This window comes from Nanorana parkeri, unplaced genomic scaffold (genome assembly GCF_000935625.1).
Source record: "Nanorana parkeri isolate BGI_ZX_2015 unplaced genomic scaffold, ASM93562v1 scaffold494, whole genome shotgun sequence".
NCBI lineage: Eukaryota > Metazoa > Chordata > Amphibia > Anura > Dicroglossidae > Nanorana > Nanorana parkeri.
In genome coordinates this window covers 264,494-288,747 of record NW_017306762.1, presented here as the reverse complement: position 1 = coordinate 288,747, position 24,254 = coordinate 264,494, and the positions used below count along the sequence as shown (strand labels likewise).

The following is a 24,254-nucleotide window of genomic DNA, read 5'->3' as shown; positions in this document are numbered from 1 at the left end:
GAAGCAGCATTTCCATAAGCTTTGCATGAGTCAAAAATGAAAAGCTTCAGGCTGAGAGGATGAGTTATAACTCTTATCAGAACCTGCACAGTTCCAGACTGTTTGCCCAGCTAGCTAGTGGAGGGCAGGTGAACGCCGATAGAGGGACTTGGGTTTAGGCCTTGACCCAGTCAGCGCTGATTTCCTTAGAGAATAAGCTTCTAATTTATTTATCAAGCAGCATCTGCCCGAGCAAGTTGTATAGAAAAGAAAATGTGTATTTTTAAAACACACCAACAGAATTAGCTAATGAAGAACAAGTCACAGGAGGTGAGTGCTGTGCTTGCTCCTTGGGGTGGAGTACTTGCAGTCTTGTGTCACAGAAGGCCTCATATGCGCCCTCCACACTTTTTTTCTCATAGTAAATATAAGGACATTGCACGATATAATGTATGGCCAGCTTTACCAACAAATCTATAGCGCAGGGGTCAACATGCTTGGATATCAATTAAATGGACTGCTTAGGTAAGCCCACTATACACCGTAAGACTTTTCCCCCCCAGCTTTTAGGCCTCATTCACACACACCGCAAGAACAAAATTGTACGCATCCTTGTAAATGCGTATAGATGCATATATACATGCACGTATATGCGTAAACCGTATGCAATCCCAGAATGCATCATTTTTTACAGAAACTTTACTGTACGCGCATACACGCGTGTAAAATACGCAGAAATTCCAAGCCCGGACACATTTCGGTTCCATTTTTTCTTTGTGCACCTTTAGGCAGCACAAAAATACGGCGCCATACGCAGCTATGTGTATGGAGCCATTTATTTGCATATGCTGCATACGGGGAAAGCGTATTATGCGGCAGTGTTAATGATGTCATAGGCTGAACAAAATACTGTATGTGACAGATTTCTCTATCCACACTAAATAGGATGGATGGCGGAATCTCCCGACAAAGCTATTATATTATGACAGTCGGCCCTGACAGCTGTCAAAATAAATGGCCGACAATTTTCCATCCGGCTCCTTTGATTTTTCAATCAAAAGAATATCAGGCAGGAGCTGACAAATAGGGCCATACAATGCATGAAATTCTTCTGGCCCTTCAAAAATTTGCTCAGCTTAAAAGGACTCCAGGGAGAATTATTATTAACCCTTGCAGCGGAGCTACCCACTAATGAGAGGAAGTCTGTCCTTCAGTCTGAAACTATAGTTTACTCACAAACTGCTCAGAGTTGCCTAAAAACGGCCTTCACCAGGCTGGCCATACTTAGATCAAATTTTTGACGTTTCCTGTTGAATCAGCTGAAATTCGATCCTTAGGAGACCCTGCTGGTATCATTTGATTGATTTTTGCCGAAGGAACTGGGTGAAAAAGTGTGAGCTGGACAGTGACAGCAGCCAAATCAGTTAAACTCATTGACTGGATATTCTGACAGCTGCAGGCACCGGCTATCAGAATACAATAGCCGGCAGAGAAGATTCCCCCATCTACCCTCTCTAGCGTATAGGGGGGAATTCAGTGATTTGCTTGCCTCAACAGTGTCAGGCTGTAAGCAGAAGTCTACTGGAAATTTAAACACAAAAATCTCTGGAATGAGGGAAGAGAAAAATGACAAACAATGACACATTTCTCACCCTACAGAGATCTGTAAATCCTGGATTTCTGCTGTAAGGTGCCTCTGCCACTTGATAAAGAAATAAAGCTTGTGGGTATAAAGTGCAGGCACCTACGGAGGTGTACATAACTGCAGCAGCATGAATTGCTTCCTGTATACTTATGGGCTGGGCCATTATGAACAGGTAAAGCGCTGACACTTCTGGGTATTGTTTCTTTTTAAAGTGACAGTCAATTTGCTGCTCGAGGAAGGACCACAGGCAATAAAGTATTCTGGATGTCTGGTTTAGGAGAGAGCTTATTTTGCATACCAGCCACCTTACAACTTTCAGAAATGAAGGTGGATATTTACTAATATACTTCTGTGACCCGCTTATCCCCGCTATCAGCTGACCGAGCAGAGCCACACTGCAGCCAGGAAGGATCATGACAATACTGCCGACTGCCTAATTGACCGCTGTCTCTCCCTCTCTAGAGCCAGCCGTGTCTGCCCCTCCCTGGCTGGTAGCTCCAGCCAGGGCTGGATGAGGGGGGGGATCCTTGCAGGGGGCAGTGACCGACAATAACTGCTTTCCATTTGGAGCAGAGACAGCAAGCTGACTGATCAGTGGTTATCTGATCACTCAGCTCTCAATCTAAGAGCCGATGCAGGAAATCTGCTGTGCCTTACCCCTGCTCCAAGCATCGGGTGAGTATGTTTTATTCCCCCCGCATTTCTCCTTTAAGAACTGCACTTCATAGGTCTCGGTTGCCCACATTTGCAGTTATTTATAAAGCAGGAAGCCGATATACTTAAAAGCTGAGGTGGTTACAAAAGCTGAGAAGTTGTGACGTTTTGCCAGAATTGGGAAGTGTGTAGAAACTGGCGTATCTCTCTTCTTCCTGATTTCTGAGTAGAGATCATGCCTGACATACACCAAGTGAAGAACGAATGACACAGAGAAAGTGTGAGAGGAAGTTCATTTGCATTCATTATAAATATATAAAGATTTGTAGATTGCTGAGCTAAATCCGGGCTTTATGAATGCCGTGCAGTGTGGGAAAACGCAGTCAAAGTGTATGTCAAGCCAAAATCTTTTCTTCTTAGTTATGGATAGAGTGGGGAAGGATTAGAAGCTTTGCCTTGTTTTTACTGCTACCTGGGACTTCTTATAGAGATTTCCTGCTGCTGACATTTTACTACACAGGAAGTGGGAGGAACTCTCCCACAGCAACACAGACAGAAATGAAAATGCTTTCTTTTTTGTAGAGTAGGGGAATGCTTGAACCCCTGTCACATTTGTATTTGCCCCTGTTATTCCATGCCTGTTTGGTGAAATGGTTGTCAGCAGGAGAGGATGTTAGGGGAGATGTCTGTAAAGCTGCCCATACACCTATAGATTATTTGCAGATTTTCTCTGGTCAGATGGAAAAAGTGCAACAGATTCCTCCATCTACACTTAACTGTGTGGGTGGAAGAATCTCCCACTGGGCCAAGCTTCCATATCTTGCTAGTCGGCCCCGCTGGCTCTCAAAACACCTGAACAATGCCTGCATCCAATCGGATTCTTATTATTACCTAATATTAGTAGACTATAACTGCAAGCTCTGTGAGAAAAGCCTCTGACAGAAGCTGCCATTATCCAACTCCTAGTTCTATGCTAGTTCCATGCAGCCAAATCCCTCTGCCAACATTTTAACACACACATCACATCGTGCACCGGCCTCCATTTACACATGAGCATTTCCAGATGGTTTTGCACTTCTTGAGTGTTTTTGCTTTAGCCAATGGAAAGCTAGCTACTAGGAGAAGATAGTTATTAGGTGTAAAACACGTTTTCAGGCACTACACAGTGAAATCTGTGGGGTCTAAAAGGTGTGATTCTGCCCAATAACGTACTTCACATACTTTTTCGAGCTAAACGAAAAACAATGCTCAGGCCTGAACAGGCACATGTGAAAATAATGGGATTCTTCATGTTGAGCGTTGTCATGTTGCTGTGCGACTCGCCAAGAGATTACAGGTATGGAGGAGACTGGCTGATACATTTATTTACAGACTGTCTGCAGATTTCTGCACATTATACAATTGCTGCCCTGCAGAGAGCAGGAGGAAGGTGCGAGGTCTAAAGGGTTAATGTGTGAAAAGAGTCAGAAGGAAACCGAAGCGACCAATCAGATTCCTGGTTTCATTTTCACACTTGGGAAACTTAGTTGCTATTGGCAACAAGAAATGTTTTCTGTAGCAGGCTTCGGAGCTGTCCCTAGAATTAAAGCCACTCGATACCATATTTTTAATCACTTTAAAACCATCGCAAGACTAAGGTCTTGCAATGGTTGTACAGTGTATGGCCACCTTAAGGGTGGGGTGGTGATGAACTTTCTGGTGGGGGCTTGCATGTACTGGGAGGGAGGGTTGATGCCGGTACCTCTGACTCCGGCTCTGTCTGGCATGCTGCCCAGCTCAATGAAGTCACTGGTTGCCAGGAGCTGAGTGGTACACCAGCCAGAGCGTCCCGCTCAGCGATGTCAGTGAGCAGCGCAGCAAAGTCCAAATCCCATTCGCACTGCCACGGTCTCAAAACCACAAGGTATATGTGGTGCCCAGCAGGTGACCACACGGATGGCGCCCTGCAAAACACTAATAGTAAATAAAAGTAATTCACCGGCACACACTTGAAGGGTTTTTAAAGTATTGATATGTTTATTCAATACCCAATGTCACATACTGTCATACGGTTCCTGGAGTACAGTTCCCAGTCATTTCCAATAACCCCTGTGAATCACAGAAATGTTCAAAGCAGAGTAAAGTTTATAATGCCAAATCAGAGTATGGGGACAAACAGGAAGATGAGCCTGCACTGGTCTATATAAGGCCCATTTACAACTGTGCGATTTAAGGTACTTGCCCAACGCACAATACGGCGATTACTATTGTTTTCTATGGGGCCCAGTCACACCTGCCCTGTTCTGTAGAAAATAGTATAGGCGCGAGTTTTAGTGCACATTTTTGGCCCCATAGCTGGCAATGGCAGCGCATGAAAATGCATGTAACATGCATTGTAGCTCTTTCTGGTTTTGCACGTAACACAAGTCCAGTCCCCCTAGTAACCTCTACTTTATCCAAGCCTCTCACAAAGATGGAAAAAGCAGATCACGGCATGCTTGATGTGGAGCAGCATGCAGTAGAAAGGTGGTGAGGACCTGCCAATTGATATATGGCCCCCATGACCCCACAATACAAGTGTCACAAGGCCTGGGAGGATGCTTGCAGAGAAGTTTTCAGGGATTGTGACCCGCACCCAGCCTCCTGAATTAAACTAAAGGAAATCTTATTTCCTTAGGACCTATTTTTGTTTAATATGGTAAAAGATATAAATTGAAGACATGGCTCAAGACTAATCTCACAGCACACCAGTCTCAATCACATGGGAAGTGTTGCCCCGTACAGTGCAAATGGTTTTTGATGGGCCCGAAGCTTTGGAAGAAGCGTGCTGGCAGCTGCCCATGAAAGTCTTTGGAGATGCAGGAGCTGAGCGCCATCACATGCTACTTCCCGCAGTTCTGAGTTTTACCAGCTGCACACAGATGGTGTAAAGCAGGGATGGGCAAACTCCTGCCCTTCAGCTGTAGTGAAACTACAAATCCCAACATGCATCTGCTCTGGGAGTCCTGCCTGTGGCTGAGAGAATCTTGCAATGCCACGTGGGATTTGTACTTCCACAACCGCTGCAGGGTTAAAGTTTGCCCACCTCTGGTGTACGGCCTTGAATGCAGACATGATAGATCCAGATCTGTCTGTGTGGGACTGTCAGAACTCGGAGGTTGTCAGTAGCAGCACGTGATGGCGCACAGCTCCTGCATCTCCATAGATTTACATGAGCAGCTGCCAGCACGCTTCTTCTCGCAGCTTCCAGCACATCAAAAACCATCCCTTCACGCTGTGCAGCGTAACACACCCAGTGTGAATGAGGCGTAAACAACACAAAAAACTGGAAGTAGATCCAACCAAGTTTACTCCTAATGATGTCACAGCATATATTGATTTTCATAGACCAAAACAAAAACAAAAAAAGCATAAAACCACAAAAAATGTGCATCAAAAATGTTTACAAAAAATTAAACACTTGCAAATGCATAGGTGTGAATCAAAGGAGAAATAATAACAATGGGCAGAATTATGGAGATATTATATAGACAATGGAAGGTTACCAGCAGTGATGGGGCAGTAAAAGGCCAGGGTACAGTTGTAAACATTTATGACTTCTACATATGCAAAGCACCCTACAAGAGAAATGATATGCAATGCGAGAAGCACATCCCTAATGTGACTGCAGAGTACAAAAGGCAGCTAGTATATACACAATAAATAGTGAACGCTGCAGAATAATAATTCTGCAACCAATAAAGCAAAGCTGCAAACACTTGTTACTTGTGGGAACCAAAATAACCCATTTTATATACAATGTAATACATGCTTTAGACCAAAACAAAATGACATGCTATGTAAGCATGCGTTTCCAAAAATCAATACTATATATACAGTATGGCAAGTGCCAGATAAAGCTGTCTGTCCATAGGAACAGCAGGGGGTGAGTAGTAAGTGACCGACAGCCTGGACAGTGGGGACAGAACACCAATGTGAAATAACAGACAACTTGACAGAAATAATTAAAACTAAAGCTAAGAGAAGGTTCTCCAATAATGATACACTCCATCATTTCCACGCCCATGGATACACTTTTTAAAACTTGCTGCGATCTCCTGTAGCAGGAGAGGAGTTGAGAAGTTGCAGGCTGTGTCGGCCACGGGGCGCCCATGTTGCCAGCTTGAACACCCCTAAGGCCAGCCCTGGTGGGGCTCATGTGATCTGTTGTGGGCAGGAGGCGTTGTAGAATATCAACACCGTTTCCAACTGCTCTGCATGACTGTGGATGACTGCACCAGGACACAGACTGTTTGCGTCCAGGTCAAGTTGTCTGCAGATAATGCAAGCAAGCATTACATGCAAACTGCCTGCAAATGGCTGCAGGCAGTGGCAACTGTCATTGCAATCTGCTGCAGATAGGAGGCGCTATACATTACAATCTCACAGAGGAATTTGTGAGACTCATGCGATCAGCCCCATTCAAATGTGAATGAGGCCTAAGAGTTCCTATTCTTAAACATTAACTCTTATGCCCAATAACCTGTTCCAACCAATTACAAGTTACTGTTCCGCCTCGGTGGTGATATCTCACTGAATTGGGGACAAATGAAAATAGAAGACTGGCAATAGAAGAATAAGAATGACTACATACAACCTTATACTGAATATCCCAACCTTCCCGAGCAGCCAGTAGCAGCAATGTCAAGCTGGCATTTGTAGCGCCTTCTTACTAAGGGACCTCAAGTTTGTCAACATCTGTGCAGTTCCGCTACACTCCGTCAGCATAGTAAATGCTGCATTTCCATCATAATTTATTCTCTTCCCAGAAATACAAACCACAAAGCCGCCATCAAACAAACACACATCTACTTAGCTAAATATACTTGCGGCTGCAACAACCCATAGAGCATCTTCAACTTTATGTTCCAATGTTTATATCATTCACAGTGTTGCACAGATACAATGTGTTCTGTCTGCAATGACTGGAACAAAGCGAAGTCCCTGGTGTACAAACTTTTCAATTTAACTTTAAAAAATAACTTTACATAAGAACACATTAGCTTTTTTATTAAGCCCAGGGATAAAAGAAATAAATAAATATGTAAATATAACCTGTTATCTCTGCCTCGCCTCTCTCTGTGCTTTGAGAGGTGTCATCACATTTCCAGGCTAGTGTAAACAAGGCTCTGTGTACATTCAGCTTGTCTGCAGTCTGCACTGTAACTGCAAACCAGAACGGAGTAACACAAGGAGACATCTGCTTCAAGCATACGTTTTATCAGTACTGGTACCATTTAAATAGGTTTGCCTTTTGCAGGGTCACACCAATCAGATATGAAGATTATGTGTCTGGGATGACACCAGCTGAGCTATCGTTTTTACCCTGGCATTTATGAGTATTGTGCTACTACAAGCAGACCTAATGACCTGAACTGGCACCACTCTATGATTATCAATCCCGGGGTAGTGACAAGTCCTTTTAAAAAAGGTATAGTACAGGGCTGTTTTGACAATGTTTATAGTGTAGCCTTTCTCAAGCAGGGTGCCACGGCTTCTTCAGGGGTGCCTCCAAATTTTCACACAGTGTCATGACTCTGATGTGAAAGAGAGGGACTGATGTGATGTGAAGGGAGTTTCTGATTTGAAGAGGGTATCCTAGCGTAAGAGGAGGGACTCTGATGTAAAGGGGGACTCTTATGTGAAAGGTGGCACTCTGATCATGTTCTTGCATGGAGTCACCCCATAAAATTCATACCAGACCCAAATCCGGGATAGGGGTCTGGTATGGATTTTGGTGGGGCCCCACGTCATTTTTTTACTATTACAGTTTTACATGTTAGACTGTGATGCCTCAAGATTTTGTTTTATTTTTAGCAGGTGCCGTGGGTGAAAATAGAATGAGAAACGCTGTTATAGTGTATGTCCAGCCATTAGCTTTACCAAACAGGAAGTGAGTGATAAATCAACGGCAACACAGAGAAATAAAATGTTTTTCTTAGAACATTAAGGAAGGTTGGCTTACCACCCCTAAATGGGCTGGCGGAAGTCAGCAAAATAGGGTTAAGGCAAATAATAAAATGAGGCTGAGTATGTGTCCTCTACCACTCTGACACAAAATGTTCTGGTAATTTTTACATTTTGCCCTCATGGTCCACCACATCAGTATGAACAATCAGCTTTTCCCTACAGCCTCCAATTAGATTCAAGATTTCATATTTGACAGTAACATGACATTTTCCAGGGCAGGCTGAAATCTGATTGGAGGTGATGGGAAAATAACGATGACAGGAAGCAGACATTTAACCTCATGTTGATACAATATTCACTATTGTCTGCTGTGTCCCTGAAGAATCTTCTGGGTTTGCAAGAGGCGCCACATCCGCAAAGCAATAAGGGTGTCTTTGTAACCAACAGAGATGGAGCCATATTACTTTGTGGGATGAAAGGAAGTGCTTATAAATGATCTGCAAACCTAATTCTGCATAATGCAGCTCAGGACTCCAAAAGCAGAGAGGAAGAACTTTGAACTTGGTGGTCCCTGCTAACACTTGACGTTTAACAGGAGGTACACTTTACATATGGAGCAACATTCTGCTCCAATAGGAAATTGTTTATCAACAATTTAATCATCGTTAAGTTAAATTGGTGATAAACAGTTTCATTAACAGCCACCAACCACATTTAAACCAACTCGTCATGTCAAGGTCAAATCTGAAATCTGAAATCTTGCATCTAATTGAAGATTGCAAGGAACACTAGTTGTTCATAATGACATGGTGATTCATAATGCCCTAATGAACCTCTGCATCTGTTTACAGCAAAGCAGACTCGGCACACATCGTCGTCTGTAAGATCTTGGGGGACAGTGTGTGTTCCTATTCATAACAATAACCAGGGTACATGGATGCAAATGGCTCTTTTGCTTTGGTATTCTAAGCCACACTAGAAAATGAAAGCTGGAACCCTAGTTTCTATAACTAACCTTTTTTTTTCCTGGCCCTCAGATGTTACCCATTAAGCCCATAGTAAATGAGGGCATTGTGTATTGCACATTCAACATGTCACACTGTTGTTGCCCCCCAAAAAACCTTAAAAGGAGAACTATGAGGTGAGTGCTTTTCACTCACCTCATAGTTCTAGCCGACCTGTGACAATAAAACTGTCACAGGTCGGCTCAGTAGATTGGGAAGTGAGCGAACAAATACCGGCGTTCGCTCACCTCTCGATCCTGTCACCGCTCTCTGCCGTGACACGGGAGGGGCTGGATTCCCCCTCCCTGCTCCGATCCGCCAGCGCTGACTGGCGGAACGGACGGGGGAGGGGGCGGGTACAGCTGGCTCTGCCCCTAGATAGGCAGAGCCAGCTGTCAGTCACGCAGCTGGGCGGATCCAGAAATAATTGTCGGGATCCGCTTCAGCTGCGGCGTCTTAGTATAGCGCGAGCTACAGCTCACGGTATACTGAGCCTAGGATGACGGGAGGACGCTAGTTTGTGTCCTATGGGGAAAAGCCTTAACCCCATAGTTCTCCTTTAATAGCAGACCTACTAAAGAAGATGCATTACATTTATCTATGAGGTGGTCTTCAACCTTCATTCCACGTTCAAGAGCTGCAGACTCTGACAGGCTGTCAGTCATGTTAGATACCCCCGCTGTGTGCTGTAGTTACATCCCCTGCCATATATGTCACTACAGCACATACCAGTGTTGTTGGGGTCGGTGGATGGAACCACAGCAAGCGGCAGGGGACCCAGGCATGTGACACTCCTTAAAGTCACAGATATTGAAGAGCCTGCAGTAATAAAACAGAACAAAGGTAGGAGACACAATCACCACCGAGATAAATAAAATAATTGTACTCTTGTATGGGCCTCCTATTAAGATTTTTTTGGACTACAATTGTGTCAATTTAAGAACTTTAAAGTCCTAGTATGTTTTCGTACCTTGTAGTTTCTAAAGAAAATACTGTATTGCCATGCCTGCCATAGAAGTCCGTCCATACATGTGGGAGGGAATATTGGCAGAATGTCTGCCTTGTAGTCATGAATGCATCACCATATGCACAAAAACCAAAATGGCCTTACAAATTCAGCAAAATCGTCATCAGCAACTAGTTGGCCATAATGTATAATTTTCCGAGCACAACCCTAATTCAAAATAGACAAATTACAAGCTGCACTCCAAAAAAAGAATGTATTTTTAGGTCCTAGCTGCTGAATTAGAATGGTTTATAGAAATATTCAACTGAACGATTCAAAAAGGGGCTGACAAATGCCAGCTGCAGTAGAAGTAGATGTAAACCCCTAGCTGGTTGAAATATAGTATGTTAAAGCCCCGTGCATCAAAAACAGCTGCCAATGTTTTAAGTAAAATATCTAATTTCACCCTTTTCTTCTTTTTATTCCCATCATTTGGCCACTTCCTGTTTACATGTACTTGTTCCCGCTTCAGCCGCACATCATTGGTCTGGACAAGCTTTTTGAAAGTTAAAGGAGAACTATGAGGTGAGTGATTTCCACTCATCCTCCTAGTTAGAGCCGACCTGTGACAAAGAAAGTGTCACAGGTCGGCTCTATCGATCGGGAAATGAGCAGAAACATGCCGCCAATCTGCTCACTTCCCGATCGTCTCCCTGAAATGAGCAGCGACTGTCAGTCACCAATCCATGCAGGGATTACCCCCCTCCCCTCTCTGATCCTCCAGCGCTGATTGGAGAACGGACGGGGAGGGGGCGGGAGACTGCCACAGGTCGGCTCAGTAGATCGGGAGGTGAGCGAACACATACCAGGTTCGCTCACCTCTCGATCCTGTCACGGCTCCCTGCCGTGACAGGGGGAGGGGCTGGATTCCCCTCTCCCCGCTCCGATCTGCCAGCGCTGACTGGCGGAACGGACGGGGAGGGGGCGGGTACAGCTGGCTCTGGCTCTCGATCTCGACATCTCAAGGCGCTCTAAGTATATCGTGGGCAATAGCTCACAATTTACTGAGCTTTGGTCACTGGAGGAGGTTAATATATGTCCTCCCGTGACCCCAAAGAGAACTAAGGGAAAAACAATTACCCCAAAGTTCTCTTTTAAATTGTGGACCATACCTACTCAAGGTAGGTCAGCACGGCGTGCTTTTAACAGGGTGACAATGCAGGAGCACAACTGGGAGACGTTATAACAGGAAGCACTGAACAAGACTGTTATGGCAGGATCACCAGGTATTTTACTGAGAGCTGCAGTTTTAAAAAGATTGAAAACCATTTTCAAAATTACATGAACCTATTAAAGCCTTTGAGAATTTAGTGATTGGGTTTACATATACTTTAAAGCAGAACTCTGGGGAAATGAATCTTAACCCTTACACTGAGGCTACCCCCGCACTGCAAGGGTTAAGTGCTTGTTTTGGTCTAGGGAAGAAAATAAAGATATACTTACTAGATCCTCTGAGCCGACTGGCTGTGACAGCGCTCCCTCCAGCCCGTCTTCTCCTCTGCTGCAACAATGGTATGTTCCTCGGCATCTTAGCTTCCTATACATGTTTCAGCGGACAGGGAGAGGGGATCCAGGGACTGGTCTAGCAGCAAGCCAGCTCCTACAAGGATTAGGTGAGTATGACTTTGTCATTTCCCCCCTCGACCAAAACGAGCACTTAAAGTGACATTAAACCCTCAGATTTTTTAACATAAACCAATACTGTAATGTGCGCCTTACTGTAATCCATGGTTGTTTCCCTTCTCTTTGCTGCTCTTCCTTTTAAATCTGTATCTGTTCTCATGCTGGGCAGAACTTCTGTTTTGCAGCAGACTGCCTTGTCTCTGAAATGGATACATGGTGTCTGTGTGAAGGTTCACAACCTGAGCCAGCACTACAGGAAGAGGCACTCAGCTGCAAAGGGAAGTTCTCCCCCAGCATGAGAAGACATGAGGATTTAAAAGGAAGAGCAGCAAAGAGAAGGGAAACTACCATGGATTACAGAAAGGCACACATTACAGTATTGGTTTATTTAAAAAAATCTGAGGGTTTAATGTCACTTTAACCCTTGAAGAGCGGGGGTAGCCCCACTGCAAGTTTTTTTTTTTTAATTCCCCGGAGTTGTTCTTTAACAGTCCCTCAGAAACGTGAGGGACTGTTAAAGGATTGAGCTTTGGAGGATGAAGGGAGCAGTGTTCAGTGAATTGTGATCTCTGGAGGTTTACCTGTCCTGCACAGAAGTGGAAAGTTTGGAGGATACATGTGAAGTGTGACGTGGCCAGACAGTGGTGAGCTAACAGAAACACCATTGTTCTGTGGCGGGCTGGAAGTCTTGGCAGCTCCACGAGAATGGAAAAGGAGTTATGCCACTTTCTACATAATACTGTAAAATCTGGCAATGAGGTGTGAACGGATGACAGGTTCTGCCTGCTCATCATCTCTTTCTACAGGAGGATTAATGTAAAGGGTGTACAAGAACGAAAACATGCAATTCCCACTCTGTTCAATCATTTATCCAGTAAGGTGACCATGACTGCATGATAAAATGGAATGTAGCTCTGGCGTATTAGATTTTTTTTTTTAGCCATTCCCCCAGCACATGGCAGCATGTTCACAAACTATAGGACTGTGTGATCCAATATGTAGCCAACAAATAACCTATAGGCTCAAAGACACCAGAATTATCTATTCACATTGCAGAGCTACAGGGAATGGTCAGACATTCCCAACTTTGCAGTATGATCTGGCAAGAGTACATCTACTACCTTGGTAAGCAAGGGGTCTTAATTAGTTCAAATGGAGCTAATTAAGGCAAACGTCAAAATTCACAGTCCAAACACTTAAGGTGCCCATACACCTTACGATCCGATAATCGTATGCAATCGTGTTTTCGTCCGATAATCGCATGGTGTATGGGCGGTGTACAACCGCAAATACTGTACAATCGTACGACTTTTGACTTTCAAGCATGTTTGAAAACTTTGGTCGATCGTACGATTATTGCAAGGTTAGTGGCGTTTCCGTACGTCAAAAATCGTACGATCTACACTGCTCATGCGCAAACAAAAATACGTGCGCTTGATTACCGCAATTCGTCCAGGTGCTTTTCTTTAATTATGGCTAATTGAACCTTGCGATAATCGGGGCATTATGGGGCCGCCATACGACAATTGTACAACGGTTTGATCATCTGACGAAAAGTGTCGTCCGATAAGGTGTATGGGCAGCTTTACATGGGAACTGTTTTACCAGTCACACATTTGTGATTGCCACACTCTTTTCAGACCCAACAACCATTATGATCGCTTTACTGCTCCGTACAGCAGTTTTACAGCTTTCTATGTCTCCTACCTGCTGACTGGTCAATGAGCCAGTAAGGTGACCTTACTCCTCCTTTGCTGGAGGCAGAGAGGTCACACACAAAATTGCAGTGATGTGCCCGAGTACGAGGTGTGGTAGACGTTTCCTACACACTCGAGTGACTAATCAAAAATTACTAATCCTTTGACAGTTAAGGTGTAACGGTAGACAAAATGAGAAAAGATGGCAGATATGATGTAGTCTGTCACTACCCTTAACACAGCACTTCTTGTTTTAATGAGTGCCCTGTAATATACTTTTATGACTGGTGTATCCTGCTAGTGGAGTCGTTATTTTTACATTTTTGTAACAGGGTAATAATGCTATTTATTCTGAGGTGAAATCACGCAGCAACTCTCACACTGTGTGCAGGGTAGTTTTAGTTGAATATATAGTTTTAAATGGACTAAGGACCCATTCACTCCTCAGCCAGATCATCTCCAGACCAGACCAGATTGTTTCCGGACCCAAAATGCATCCTAATGTATCCCTAGGCTATTTCTTGTCTCTGTTCACACCAGCACAGTCCGTTCCAGACCAGACCAGACAAATACTGCATGTCTCATTTTGTCTGGTCTGGAATGCCCTGGAACTGCGCTGCAGTTTCACACCATTTTCCGGACCAGCTCTGATCTGGAAAATGGTGTGAACCTGCCCTAAAGTGGACCTTGCATCTAAAATCTACTGTTTACATTTGCATCCACCCCTCCTTGTTAAACCAGTGGAAAAAAGTAAAAGGGGGAAGAGTTAGATAGTATACTCACCTTTACCCTGGCTTCTGCCCACGATGCCTAGGGGAGGGTGACATCATCCTCTTTCAGGCAATCTGTGGGGGATGTAGTGTTCCCCAAATCACTTAGATGACAATGCCAGCACTGCACCGCAATGTCTTCTCTGCAACCCCAGGGATCCTTGTCGGAGGATGATGACATCACCCCCTACACTACAGAAGCCAGAGGAAACGTCACTGTAATATATATTTTTTTAAATTGTGAGGTTTTATCTGCTTATGACCCCCCAACATACTAATTTAATTATTTTAGAAAAAGCTGTTTTCATTACAGCATTTGAAACCCAGTGGCATCATTACTCGGTCTCCGCCGTGCTTCTCTATACAATGCAGGCAAATCATGACTGGTAGGAGAGGAAGGCAGAAAACAGAGAGCTGTGATGCTGATCCTCCAATATTGGAAGAACTGAAATCTAATGCCTGAGAGGGCTGGACTTGGGATCGTCAAGCCCGGGGAGGAAAGGGCTAGATTATGTGAGATGTCCTCCAGGCAGGAAATTTGGTGTGAATACGGCCTTAAAGCGGAACGCCAGCCTTTCCTTCCCGTCTTGCACAGATGTACAGGCTCCTCTCCTGTACTGAAATTGCTTATTTTGATTTTATTTTGCCTTGTTTCAGATGGAGTTCACAACACCATCTTGCAGTGGTGTGTGCTGAAAAAAGAAGAAAAAAAAGACTGCAGGCAGTAGTATTTTTTTCAGGGCAGTGGGCCGTGGCATGGTCCAACAGCATCACACTGTTCTCTGATCATAGAACCTAATGAAATGTCACTTGTGACATTTCAATAATGTTAACAGTCACAGTGCCGGAATCAGTGCATCGGCACTGTGAATGCTAACGCACACCAGCGGCTCGTCATTGTAGCGCAGCTGCTGGTGTGAATGCAGCCTAAAGATTTCCAGAGCACTGTATTTTAGTTTGGTGAAGAATGATAGAATGTAGAGTACACGGCCATAATTACATCTGTGCAGGATGAGGTTTTTCTGTAACCGGCTGAAATCCAAGAAATCTTATAATGACAGCGTTTATAAAATTCTAACATGCATCGAATTTCTCTAAACTACACGCCTTTCAATTCTTCGTAAAGATGAAATTTTCTGTCTCGGTTTCCTTCTAAAAATGATTTGTGTTGATACTGGCTGTAAATAAACAGTTGCAAGTCCTGTTTACCTTTCATCTGTTATAATATCTTTATTCGCCATACCAATGGGCTTTCTTACCCCCCAATATTCAATTTCATAAACACTGTGCTCTGCACTGACAAGTGGCTGCTGATTCTGCATTGGGCTCACTAACTGTGAGAAGAGTTAAGCTGACCGGAAACTGGAAGTCACATGATGTGAACAGGAAGCAGAAGAGCAAACACTTCCTGGTCACATGATGTGAACAGGAAGCAGAAGAGCAAACACAATCCTTAACAATCAACCAGCAGAAACTGTCAAAGCCACTGAAAAGTGTAATTACGGCTTTCTCTTATTTACAGTACAGACAGTACATAGAATCATCTTTTTATACCTAGGTACATGTAACCTGCTCAGAACTAATACCCAATATTTAAAGGCCCGCTCAATTCAATGCATTCTCGTAATGTTTTACTGTGTTTTACTGCAACACTTTTAGATAACAAGCCCTCACGGGCAGGGCCCTCCTTACCATCCTGTCTTGAATTGTGATTGTAATGTCTTCCTTATATTGTAAAGCGCTGCGTAAACTGTTGGCGCTATATAAATCCTGTATAATAACACGCCAAGCATTGTGAATGAAACCTCCACACACTATGCCAGAAGCGGCCAAGGCACTGACACTGCAGTACACCAGTAACAATGCACATGCTGTACAATGTGGTGTGCTATGTTAGAAATAACAGTCATCTCTCATTTTTTTTTTGCATCTTGGTGCATTGGCCCATTCAAAAGGAATAGACACACTTAAAGAAGAACTCAGGCCAAAACCCTTGAAGTTGGGCTACCCCTGCACTCCAAGGGCTAACTGCTCGTTTATGTCTATGTGCTAAAAAAAAGTGATATTCACCTGAATCATGAAGACCCGGCTTGTTCTTAGACTGGTCCTTCCAGCCTCTCTCCCCGTCCTCTGCAGCGGTCTAAGGTCCCCTAAATCATCAAGTATCTAAAGATGACTTTAAAAAAAAACAATTTTGGATAAAGTAAAACCCCTGTCAGGTTTTTTTTTATCATCTGAGTTGCATTTAAGAGATTTCCCTTCCATGTAGATACAACAGGAAGTGAGGGGTAATCACCAATAGTCACCAAAGCGATTCTCCCAATTGGAAGATTTCCCCTCTACTGCTGTACAGATGGCAATTCAAAATTTTAGATTTTTCCACGTGTAGTCCCAGTGATAACTGTCACCAAGACAAATAGAAAGGGGGTGAATTTCCCTTACCCTCCCTAGATCAAAACAAGCACTGTTCTGGTCTAGTGGCTAGCCCCACTGCAAGGGTTAAGAAAAGTTTTACCCAGAGTTCTTCTTTAATCCCAAAAAACCCTTTTGGACAACTAAAATGTGTTGCAAAATAACAGGTAGGAGATTCCAATCAGCAGAAAAGGATGGTGCCGCTGGCACAACCATGAAATTAATTATGATTGTTTATTTAGCATGAGTATTTTTTGTTTTCTTAACTCGTTGCTGGGAATACTCCATCTCTTACTATAGGACCACGAGGACCATTGTGCTAGATTTTATCATCAATGTAATTTTCAGGTGTGTATTAATGTTCCAGTAAAACAGGTTCCAACACTGGAACTTAGGCTTCATTCCCACTTGCCACTTGAGTTTTGTTGCAAATGTAAACGTGTTTTGATTCCAAGATTTGGTACCAGATGCATTTAAGTGCATATGCATGTAAACGCACATAAACATGTGACTCAAAGCATCTAGAAGCATAAACACAGCATCTAGCCTGATAGATTTTCCTCAACATACAGAGGACAATAATGCAAGTGGCAAGTGTGAATGTAGCCTTTAGTCTAACTTCCCACGTACAGAGCTTTTTTTCAGATGCAATAATGCTTCCAACAACTGTTCAATCACATTGCATTCATCAATTCAACCATCGACCAGAACAATTTTTACCCCAGTTACCTTTTTTTCTGACGGAATGTTAACAGAGTTAGTTTCAAACATACATTATCTCTTAGCGGTAACGCTGAACATTTGACTGCACTGGAGTGCTCTTTTAAGAAAACCTGTCACAAGAGAGATATATTAGTTGTCATTGCCAACTTCCTTGGTAAAATGCTGGTTCACTGGCTGATCCACGGATTTCTGGAGCACGTATGCAAGCAGGGAAGTTAGAGGTTTGAGTGGCTTTCTTTGTTCGAAACCCAAGTAGGACATTACCTGCCTGGAGTTTACATGTTCTCCCTGTGCTTGCATGCGTTTCCTCCGGTTCCCACTCACACTCCAAAGACATGCTGGAAGGTTAATTGTCTCCCGTCTAAATTGGTCCTGTATGTATGTGAGATAGGGACCTTAGACTGAAAGCTTCTTGAGGGCAGGGACCAAACTGTACGTACAGCATGTAAAGTGTTGCATAAATTGACTTAATTTTATAAATAACTGTAATAGATAAATAAATCAGGTGATGCAAACAAGACAGTCCACATCAAGCAATCAGCTCTTCAACAATGTCACTAAAATGTAACTAATGAAGGGTAACTACGCTTTGTATATCACCACACAACACTTGAGGCTCATAAACCAACAATTTCCACCCGTTTTATTTGGACTACTACGAGAAGTCAAAGCATAACCAGGGCCCATAATTGTATTCAGAAGCAGTGCATGCTGGGATTTTTAGTCTTCGGGAAAACCACACAAATTTCTGCTGCAACTGTGTTTATGTCAAGCTGACAAAGCCTGGATACATTTATAGTAGGCCCTGACCACTTTTATTGATCTGTCACTGCAACAACTTCAATGGGCAATAGTGGCTCTGGTATTTGACAGACATAGTGGCAGTAGAGAAGAGGATAGACCAGGAGACAGAGCTAGACAAGCCCCATAGAAGATCATAGAGCTCGACTGTGAATGTGCAGCCAGAACTGGGAGGACTACTTAGGATGTAAACAAACGCAGGAGGCCATGGGTGCTAGATTTTGGTAAGTATGCATCTGTTGAAGGGGTGAGTTGGCTCTATAAAGGTCAGGTGAGGGAGCAGAAAGATCTTATTATTTCAACTCAATTTGGGCAACCTGGGCCTAGAATACAAAATGCTACAGGGCACTGTACTAACCTGTCTAAAGGCAGGTCAGATTCACTCTAAAATGAACCCGTGCTTTACTATAGCAGGGGAAAGCAACAGCATCACTTAAAGCTGAACTATGGGGAAAATTCAACTCCTTCTGCAGTGGTACTACCCATGCAGGTGAGGGTAGCTCTGCACATTGCCCAGAGTTCAGCTTTAATTTCATCAAACCCTTTCCTTCACCATGCAGCTAGGGGAAGAGGTAGTACAGTCTCACTTTTAGCAAAGCAGTGTGATTCACCCTTTAGTATGCTATAATAAGATCATAAACAGGCTGTTCTGTTTTGGAAATACACAAATGATTGTTCATTCTTCCTCTCCCCGCCTGCCGAAGCAGCAGAATGGAAAGCCTTGGACTGCACTTGTTTAAATATGTCGGCGTTATTAAGGCTGGAAGTCAGAAAAGTCTTTTAGATACTCAGAGACGAGGCCGTTAAAAAATGGCACCTGCCTACCTACTGTAAACAGAAGCTCACAATCTGAAAACAGCTTGCCTTTATTTTACTAATCTAGGCATGGTAGTGCAGATCCCCACCCATAGGATTGTGTGATCTAATCACACTTTATTTGGCTGCCGAGTCACAGTAGGCTTGGTTAGAGCACGCTAGGGTCACCCCTCCTCTTTATACCTCTCACCTGGCTACGTAGTGTGACTGCTTTACACAGTACAAGAATCTTGATACAAGCACAGGCCTATGCAAAACTATCTCCGGGACACATCTGATGTTTACACCGTGTTGACTTATATGGCACCTAGGACACAGAAATCGCACATCATCCGTGTCCTACAATCAGGCAATGCTATCATTTAATCCTGCTGAAAACTATCAACAAATAATTTCATGAACTATCCTGAATGACTTAAATACATGTGAGATTTGAATAATTTTGTAGGCACGAGATATATCTCTATTGTAGGAGGCAACTGTTTAAGAGGCAGCTGGCACAGGTCATTGAAAATGCTCTAAGTATATCCCTATCAGATAAATCCCTTAGGCCTCATACACATGGGATTCTTGCTTTTAGGAGACTCAGGTGTGTCCGTACAGATGCCCATTCAAGTTAATGCTATAGTGACAGCGGCTGCATCTGTCCACGGCTGTCCAAATGTAGTAATAAATGGTACAGTTACCTTCCTTGTTCCTAGACACAATCTCTTTGCTGGGGACCAACCACACTGACCCCCACCTGATAACTGCTGCCATTTGACAGTAATCCTCCAGCAAAGCGTATTGCTTTATCTTCATATGCCCATCAAGACACATGGAGAGGCAGACTGCTGCACTATGTCATGCACTTTGTAGCAGTTACAAAATGCTGTCATATCCTGTGGTCAGGATATTCCTTTCTTGCAGTAGAAAAAACAAACTTTTCTTTGGGAACATTTTTCTAACTCTGAGATGTCTGAAGTCCCACGTGGGTCCTGTGGCTTATAAACACCCCACACGGCTCATTATCATCAGGGTAATGAAATAGGATAGTAGCAGGGCAGCATGTGCTTATCTACAATTACTGCATTTCCAATCACTTTCTGAAGGATTATTTACGACTAGGGCTGCGGAAATTAACGATTCATTTCTCGTTTAATCGTTAAAATTTTTGATCGATTCAAATTCTTTTGATCAAAAATGAAAACTCACCTCTCCGCCGGCTTCCGGGTCTTACGGGAGTCCCGTCGGAGATCCGGTGACGTCACGGACATCGACGTCACCGGACTCCTCCCCGCTAATTCTCATTGTCACAGGTCGGCTAGAACTATGAGGTGAGTGAAAAGCACTCACCTCATAGTTCTCCTTTAATGGTCCTTTTCTGTCAGCGGCGGGGTGTCAGATTTGCAAAATTAATAACGTCAAGAATGCGAGCTAGAGGGAGTTGCCAGACACAATAATGGCGCATGTGCAGTAGAGGTATCCTGCCTCATTATCGGCACTATGCACAAAACCGTGCAGGTGCACCAACGGAAACTGCCGCACACAATAACCATGCATGCACAGTAGAAGGAGTGTGCAATGGAATAGCCATGCATGCATACTGAGCACACAGCTCCTGGGTACCAACACCACGTAGGGGATTAACCATTTTAGTAGCTTTAGTAGCAGCTAAATTGCGTTGTCGGTCCTGCACTGGAGATAGGGTTATAAGGGAAGGGGGAATGGCAGGATCACCAGCTAATATCTTAGCGATTACTTAAGTTAAAAGTGGCCATATTAGGAAGAAGCATATGTTTGGGATACCTTGCAAAAGGATGGTTTTGATTTTTGCCTTTCACAAAATCTTACAGCTAACATAAAAATAGCCAATATAAATAAATTAAGTTGTATAGTAGAAGTCGGCTTGGCAGTAGGGGTTTAAATAACTGACTCAAGGAGAAAGAATATAATACAGGCCCACACAGAGCTCAACCACTCAGCATCAAGCACCAGAGTTATCCCACGTTTTTTTTAATGATGTCTTCAATCACCCAGAATAACTTCATTAGCTAATCCTTCACAGAGCTAGACCAGTGTTTCCCAAACCTGTGCTTAAGTATGATGAATAGTTCATGTTTTGTGAATATCAATCCAAATAGTGAAGTCACATTGCTAGACCCCAATGACTGCATTTATTAGGGAAGTTACCTGCACAGCCGGTACAGTTTATAGGACTCGAGGTCTGCATTCAGAAGCACTGTGTTAGAGTATACAGCAGCATCATTTTAAAAAGTACTCTATGTATGTAACTGTATTTGATATGCCCCATGTGGATGTGTCTCAGTATCCATAACCATGTGCAAAACTCTAGGAATACTTCAGGGACCGTAGAGACCTTGACTAGGGAAATAGCATATAATGATGCCCATTACATTAACCTCTATACCCTCGATGCACAGTCTTAAAAGCTACAGCGCCAGTAAACTTTGGCCTCATACCCTGAACCTCCAACCAGAATTAGTTGTCGGCTCCACAGCAGTCTATAGGGATTTAGCCAGTGACGGGCCGACTGCAGAGTGTTGTTGAGGAGATGGAGGTGTTCTGGCACTACAACTTTCAGCACAAAAAGATCTCTAGTTCAGAGCATGGAGGACGTCATTGTTCCTGGATCACTTCCTTAAAATGCATGTACTTCACTTTTTTTTTACATTTAAATTTTAAAACCTATGATTAGATTGAACATACATTTAATCCCAGTTCACATCACTGTATTCTGCTGTCAAATGAAAGGAAGAACACATTAGAAAAAGAAAACTACTGAGGTTAGTAATGTATTTGCAGTTGCGTAGTCCCTGATGAATGGTAAGCATACAATCTCTGCGCCCCCTAAAACACTGAACGCCGATGGTCATCTTTGACCTAAAGTTTCCAACAACAGAAGTGAGAACTGAGCATTTATGTTTTGCAACTCGGGTCCTCAGTTACCACAAAGAACAAGATTAAAGCAGTGCATTATTTAGTGGAACCGTCAAAGAACCACATCTCACTTATTAGGCGAGTTCTAAAACATTCCCTTTAGGTGATCCGAGAGAGCAAATGAGGTCCCCTCAGTTCCTCTGAACTTACCTTGGAGGTTTCTGAAAAACTAGATGGCCCATCAGGACTCGTAGGAGTTCTGCAATCCGAATCTTCTAAGTAAAAGATGTCCTCATCCTCCAGTACCCGGTCCAAAAAGCTGATGGCCTCCTCTTCTGGCTCCATACCTGGTATAGCAGTTGGCGGAATGTTCTCCATAATGGTCTATGCCCAATTTCTCCAGATGAGGAAGACCAGCAGGTACATGTCATGCTTGTCTGCTGCACATTTTCCCTGGCAAAGCTAGGAGGACCATGTCGAATATCTCCCTCCACAAATCTGTCAAGGCCCTTCTTAATGTTAGGAGCACCTATTCTCCCATCATCTCGTCTGTGTGTGTCTCAAGTCTTCAGAGCTGTTGTAATTTCACTTCTAGCACTAAGCAAGATGAAAGGAGGGGGAGCTGGGAAATTTCTATCACTTCCTCAAAGCCTCTTCCTTTTTTTTTGCTGTATTCTTCTTCGGCTGCTTCAGTTAACCCTACACAGCAGCAGTGCAGCGCTCACACTGTCCTGTGTCACAACTGAGGCTTTTCTGCTGATATCGGCTTGCCTTGCTCATTGAACTTTCCCTGCTGTGTTTGAACTGGCTTCGCAGCGCACACAGGAAATGCTGTCTTGTTGGGCAGGCCTATACAGGCGGGGCTGCTGCTGTTTCTTCATCGGGCTGCCAGTAACCCCTCATATCCCACAGACCATGATGAAAGGAAACACATGCATGATGCATGTAGTTGTCTGATGAGGCTTACTGGGTACTTGTGGTGCCCCGGATACGTAGCCCTGTAGCATTATAGAATCATCTTCCCTATTCAGTTGTTGTAAGACAGGAATAACCAGATAATGAGCTAATGACATTTCCCTTCCCATACTAGCAGAGAAGAAACATAAAACAACAGATGTACAAAATGACATCAAACTGATTAGTATTCCCACTTGCAGTATTGCTGATTGTTTCACCAAGATCAGTGCGCAATTTGGTAAAGGAAATTTTAATGCAATTTTAGGTGATAATTTAAAGCGGTGCTTAACCTGCAACGGATAATTAACAGTATTCGCAGAGCTGTCTAGTGCTGATCAGTTATCTTTTAAGGATTCACAGGGATTTATTAATTTACTGTAAATCTATAGAAAAAAAAGCATGTCCCTCTCTCCTCTTCAGAGATTCCATTTGAACCTTACAGGCTGCTATACCATTAAGCTGGCCATACACTGCTCACATTTTATCTGGCCCTGCTGACTCGCCTGAAATGTGATCCCTGGGTGGCCCTGAAGGCGAAGGAGCTAGGATGCGAATTGTCGGTTGAACAGTGACTGTAGCCAAATCAGCTGCAGTTACTGTTCAGGTATTCAAACAGCGGCACATGCCAGCTATCAGCATGAAATAGCCTGGAATGGGAGACACCCTTATCCATGCTGTTTAGTAGGATTGCACCGATACCGAGTATTTGGACAAGTACTCGTCCGAATGCTCCGATGCCTAGCCCGAAACTTCTGGTATCAGGAAGCCGGGCAGCACGTCATTACATGCTGCCCGGCTTCCTGATTGGCCGGCTCCATGCTCCCTCATCACAAGTTCCTTCAGTTCCTTGTGATGAGAGAGCATGAAGCTGGCTTTTCCGGCCAATCAGGAAGCCAGACAGCTTGTAATGACGCGCTGCTCGGCTTCCTGATACCGGAAGTATCGGGCTAGGCATCGGAGCATTTGGGCGAGTACGAGTACTTGTTGAGAAAGCATGGAGCCGGCTTTCTTGCCTATCAGAAAGCCGGGCGCTGTGTAATGCTTCCCGGCTTCCTGATTGGCTGGGAAGCTGGCTCCATGCTTCCTCGTCGTGAGGGGACGAGGGAGCTTGAAGCCGGCTTCCCGACCAATCAGAAAGCTGGGCGCCTGGCTTCCTGATTGGCCAGCTTCCGATTATGACGAACCAATAGAGCTTAGGACATCAGGTAAGTGCTTCAACTTGTTGGGGACCCTCCCCTTGGAATCCACCACCCATGCCAGGGCTCACACCTTACAGATTACACTGATGATAGTAATGAAGATCACCAGCACTCGTAAAATGGAATTCAAAAGTTCTTTTTATTGTAGAACAACGTCACA

The 24,254-nt window shown here is 43.9% G+C and overlaps 1 protein-coding gene across 5 annotated transcripts in view; it reads right to left on the bottom strand.

Moving 5' to 3' along the window:
- ABR (active BCR-related) overlaps positions 1–24,254 on the bottom strand; it is a 306,836-nt gene that overhangs the window by 178,428 nt on the left and 104,154 nt on the right. Inside the window, exon 1 of one of the 5 annotated variants that reach the window (XM_018561034.1) lies at positions 22,149–22,746. The exons of the other annotated variants lie outside the window; for them this stretch is intronic. Within the exon in view, the coding sequence (XP_018416536.1) occupies positions 22,149–22,316 (168 nt within the window). The 5' untranslated portion in view covers positions 22,317–22,746. Of the gene's footprint in view, positions 1–22,148; positions 22,747–24,254 lie in introns of those variants that run through there. 5 annotated transcript variants of the gene reach the window in all.